We start from the raw sequence: 5,204 nt of genomic DNA, 5'->3' as shown, positions 1-5,204 counted from the left end.
TTGCTATGCCTCTTTACCACCAATGAAATGGTTCACAAAATTCCACTCCCCACCCTCAATACAAGTTCCTGTGTTGACATTCTCTGGGAGTGTGGAGGGCTGCAATCATGTACAAAATGTAGAAGTGAAAAAATATTCCATTGTGCACCAGCTGCTTGAGGAAAAGCTTTGGAGTCGAGGAGGCAAAGGGAAGCCTTCCAGTTGTACAGCTTTGCTCTTAATGTGCTCACCTGCTGCCACAACAACTGGTACACTTAAAAAAGCCACGGTGTGAGTCACCTGTACTTCTGGATCCACCATAATGATTCTCCCACAGTCTCCTCTGCTGAGTCAAAGCTTTGCGGCAGGCAGTCCACATACCTGTTACTGGATGCGGGGAATGACACCTCACAGTGGAATGGGCACTGGCAGGCAGAGGGTAGAAGCAGTCCTTTAAGAAACAGCTGTGGCACAAATAGAAGCCAGTGCTACAGCACAGATAGCAGCCAAGAACCCCACACCTCAAGCAAGATCTCACAATACTGGGAATGTCCGGTCTTCACCCGTCATGGCTGATCAGCAGCCTCCACAAGTTGGTCTTTCAGGAGGCAGGAAGTGGAGCGAGGGTCCATGGCTGAGTGCATTATAGGGATATAAACATCGTCCATGTTTGGCATGACAAAAACTTTCTGTAGGAAGATAGTGAAGAAAAACCATGTGGAAGAATGCTTTGTCAGTGTGACACACTACTTTGTTCTGATGGTAATCTTAGGCTTTAGACAAAATTTTAAAAATACATATGAAAACTACCTGCACATTCCAAACTAATTCCTCCACCATACTTTAATTTAGAAAGAAATGAGGAATCACAAATGCATGAATATAAGAACCCAATAAATCAGCTCGGGGGCAGACCCCTTTGATTTCATGTAAATAAAAATCACTCCTATATATTCCATTGTGCACCAGCTGCTTGAGGAAAAGCTTTGGAGTCGAGGAGGCAAAGGGAAGCCTTCCAGTTGTACAGCTTTGCTCTTAATGTGCTCACCTGCTGCCACAACAACTGGTACACTTAAAAAAGCCACGGTGTGAGTCACCTGTACTTCTGGATCCACCATAATGATTCTCCCACAGTCTCCTCTGCTGAGTCAAAGCTTTGCGGCAGGCAGTCCACATACCTGTTACTGGATGCGGGGAATGACACCTCACAGTGGAATGGGCACTGGCAGGCAGAGGGTAGAAGCAGTCCTTTAAGAAACAGCTGTGGCACAAATAGAAGCCAGTGCTACAGCACAGATGGCAGCCAAGAACCCCACACCTCAAGCAAGATCTCACAATACTGGGAATGTCCGGTCTTCACCCGTCATGGCTGATCAGCAGCCTCCACAAGTTGGTCTTTCAGGAGGCAGGAAGTGGAGCGAGGGTCCATGGCTGAGTGCATTATAGGGATATAAACATCGTCCATGTTTGGCATGACAAAAACTTTCTGTAGGAAGATAGTGAAGAAAAACCATGTGGAAGAATGCTTTGTCAGTGTGACACACTACTTTGTTCTGATGGTAATCTTAGGCTTTAGACAAAATTTTAAAAATACATATGAAAACTACCTGCACATTCCAAACTAATTCCTCCACCATACTTTAATTTAGAAAGAAATGAGGAATCACAAATGCATGAATATAAGAACCCAATAAATCAGCTCGGGGGCAGACCCCTTTGATTTCATGTAAATAAAAATCACTCCTATATTTGATCAACATATCTCAACGTTGAACCCCCAAAATATGTATAATCAATTATGATTCAATAAAATTTTTTTAAAAAAATCACTCTTATGAATTGATAAATATTCAACAACATTAATTTAGGAGAATTGGCTTAAGCTGCTTACTATATTTTCAAATTACTATATCCAGAACACATTCCAAGTGAATTTATCCTTTTAAATCCTAGCAATGAAATGTAAGCTAATTTTCTTTTCAAACCAGAATCACACAAAGCTATATATGAAAGAAATCCTACTATAGCAAACACTCAAAGGATAATCACTGATTGATAGTAATGCTGCTTTGCCTATCTGTTTATAAAATTAACTTTATATGTGAATTTTGGCAGTGCATTCAGTCCTCAGTAATGCTCTCTGAAATCAAGGAGTCTGCTGTGGAAGTCTGCAGCAGTTACCCTTCAACTTCCTAACTTGTCTCAAAAATGCCAGGCACCAATCTCTGCCCCCTTTTCCCTTCTTTTGCTCCTTGAAGCCCATGACTCCTAAAAGGGATGACCCACTCAAATTCCTAATGTGGGATCTAGGGATATAAGGAAAAGGAAAAAATTGAAGGCATAAGGTTCTTTCCCCTAACTAAGTTCAAAGTACTTTTCCATTTGGTGATAATATGCTTTTTCAGAAACTGATTATCATTTATATTTAATCTCTAGCTTTTAAATCATATGATTTTTTAAAAGGCAGTAACTCAAAATATACCACTGCAAAAAGAATTTAGGTCATCTTCAAAATGAAATTCACTACAAAGTAAACAGTTTGTTAATCCATAAAACCTTGAAAGACAACTGTGCCTCAAATATCTGGTTATTTAATTAAAATGACTCATCCCAGGGCTTCAGTTACATTTGCTGTTGCCTTTGGTGGGAGAATGCAGAAAACAGGTTTGGAGAATGAGCTCTGGCTTAGTCAACTCCAAGACTGCACTAGAAGCTATATGCAGGGGAGGGACAGGCCTGATTCAGCTTTGGACTCCCAGGGTAGGTGGTAGCTGGCACATGGAAGGGTTTCCATGAATGTTGGTTGAACTGAACAAACTGGGCGAGGTGAGTACCACACACGAGCACGGAGCAACTTTTCTGACCACATGCCGGGTGCTACTAGCCGGCCAATTCCAGGCCTCACATGGGGAAAAATGAAGTTCAGAGAGTCCAGTGGGCATACTGGTACAAGACCCACATCTTTTGGGTTTCCTCTGAAGGCTACTTAGTTATGTTTTATGGGTGTCAGGGCTTTTGAAACTGTACCTAGCATTTTATGCCTGTGTTGACCATATGTGTACTCCCCTGGAATGAAGGTCCATAGCTTTCACTGGATTCTCAAGAGGATCCTGATCCAGGTGAAGTTCAGAACCTGTTCTACCCAGAGCATGTACACTTGGTGTGAAATACTAGATAACACTACTGGTTTACCTGAAACTCTTGCTCCAGTTTCTTCTCTATCCAGTCTGTCACATGAACTAAAGTCACTTCTCTCTCTCCAAGTTTTGGCCGAGCTTTCAGCTCCACATATGGTGGCTTCCGGAAACCGTACCTTTTTAAAGAAGACAAGTAATAGCCATATTTAGAAGCAAAGAAAGGAAGTAGACAAGCACTGACAGCAAATATTCCTCATTTGCATGGGGCTTTATCACTATTTAAAATGTTCTCTTATTCTGAAAATCCCCTCCAAAAATAACTAAATACAGCAGGTAAGAATTGTGAACTCCCTGTGTTCCCTAGCCAGTGTTAGGGCTGTGACAGATTTGAGAACAGTTCTGCCAAACTTGGAAAGCCTGGAAGAACCAGTGGAGAAGTCCACGACTGGAGCACTGATTTTTGATTTTGGCTTTTCCTAGAATAGCAATGACCTTTTTTCTATTTTTATAAAATACACGTACACTCCAAAGTCTAAAAACATAAGCGTACAATAGAGAAAGTGAAAGACCATCTCTCTCCAAATGTTGCTCCCAAGAGAGAACCACTGAGAGAAGTGGGGTGGATTTTCCTCACACTCCAATATGCACGTATGGATAGATAACTTTCTATAAGCTGTCTTCCACCCCACTCTGCAGCAAGCTTTTTATGTCTTCCCAATGGAGCAGACAGGCATGCAGAACTGTTGGTAAAGTATCTACATAAGACACTATGTGCTATCAAACTATCTAAAAACTTTGATCTGCCATGGACCAATGTTTTTAGAAATATAATAAAAATGTTCAATTGCTATAAATGTTTCTAAACACTCTCAATATCTATACTTATCTTTGTGAACCAATAACACATAATTCAGCACTTGACCATGCGTCAGGGTAGCATTATCCTAGAGGCCTTTATTTTTAAATTGCTATAAATGTTTCTAAACACTCTCAATATCTATACTTATCTTTGTGAACCAATAACATATAATTCAGCACTTGACCATGCGTCAGGGTAGCATTATCCTAGAGGCCTTTATTTTTATCTCCTACTGAGCAGTGGCATTTGTAAATGGTAAATCTAAAAGCTTGGCAGTAAGGGGAAGAAATGTATCAACTCTTACTATTTAAAAAACATGTTTTTTAAGATTTGGAAGAACTTACTCTATACAGTAAGGTATACAGTGGTTATTTATAAAAGATTATGGGCTTTTTTCATATTTTTTCCCAATCTCTCTCTCTTTTTTAACAATCAAAATATTACTTGAAAAAATTAAAACCTAAAAAAGGTGTTTTAAGTTTTACTGGGAAACACCAGCATCATCATCAAACGGTTAGTCAATTCAAAATCCTCTTCTGATCATTCCTATAAACCTTTCTGAATACCAAGGATGTGTACTAGCATGTTGGTTTCATTACATAATAGAACACAGAGTTATATGTTTATTGAGTATAGTTTATGGTACAACGTCTCTTACGCAACCACTCATGCCCATTTTACAGGACTTGGAATGTCAATTTTTAATTGAGATTGATAGATAGTGATGCTGGACCAATGAATAATTTATTTCAGTGATTCTCAAAGCTGGCTTAATCACTGCCCTCCCCGACTCCCACCACCCTAGGGGATGAGCCAGGCATATCTGTATTTTTAGCAAGTCCCCAGGTGATTCTAACATGCAGCTGGGGCTGAATACCAATTCTTGGGATAGACCTCCTACCACAAATACCAAGTGCACACGCTCCTGCCTCCTCCACATCCAGCTATAACCCAGGAACGTCTCCCTAACCACGTAGACTCTGCTGGATTTTCCTCATTTGGAAAGTGGGCTTTGAAAATGGCACCCACCTCAACTGAATGCCATGAGGACTAAGTGGGTGACACAGTCACAACCCAGGCTGGCAGAGAATGAGGACTCTCTCTACAAATGACAGCTGGTGTTACTGGTGGCTTTCTAGAGGAAGACCAGGAACAGAAACAGCCCATCCCATAAACTTCATGCCTTGACCTTCACTCTTCCTAAAGTGTGAAGATGAATCCTTAAATGT

General features: G+C 40.7%; 1 protein-coding gene across 2 annotated transcripts in view; it reads right to left on the bottom strand.

Annotated features, from left to right (window-relative positions):
- Positions 1-996: 996 nt before the first annotated feature.
- The window catches only part of TEX2 (testis expressed 2), a 41,978-nt gene continuing 37,770 nt past the window's right edge, over positions 997-5,204 (bottom strand). The window contains exons 9-10 of one of the 2 annotated variants that reach the window (XM_008587752.1): positions 3,172-3,292; positions 997-1,465 (exon numbers count right to left, since the gene is read on the bottom strand). In XM_008587752.1, the coding sequence (XP_008585974.1) occupies positions 1,343-1,465; positions 3,172-3,292 (244 nt within the window). In that variant the 3' untranslated portion in view covers positions 997-1,342. The remainder of the gene's footprint in view (positions 1,466-3,171; positions 3,293-5,204) is intronic. The other variant, XM_008587753.1, reaches the window with a different exon arrangement.

This window comes from Galeopterus variegatus, unplaced genomic scaffold (genome assembly GCF_000696425.1).
Source record: "Galeopterus variegatus unplaced genomic scaffold, G_variegatus-3.0.2 Scaffold4525, whole genome shotgun sequence".
Taxonomy (NCBI): Eukaryota; Metazoa; Chordata; class Mammalia; order Dermoptera; family Cynocephalidae; genus Galeopterus; species Galeopterus variegatus.
This window is presented reverse-complemented; position numbering and strand designations above follow the sequence as displayed.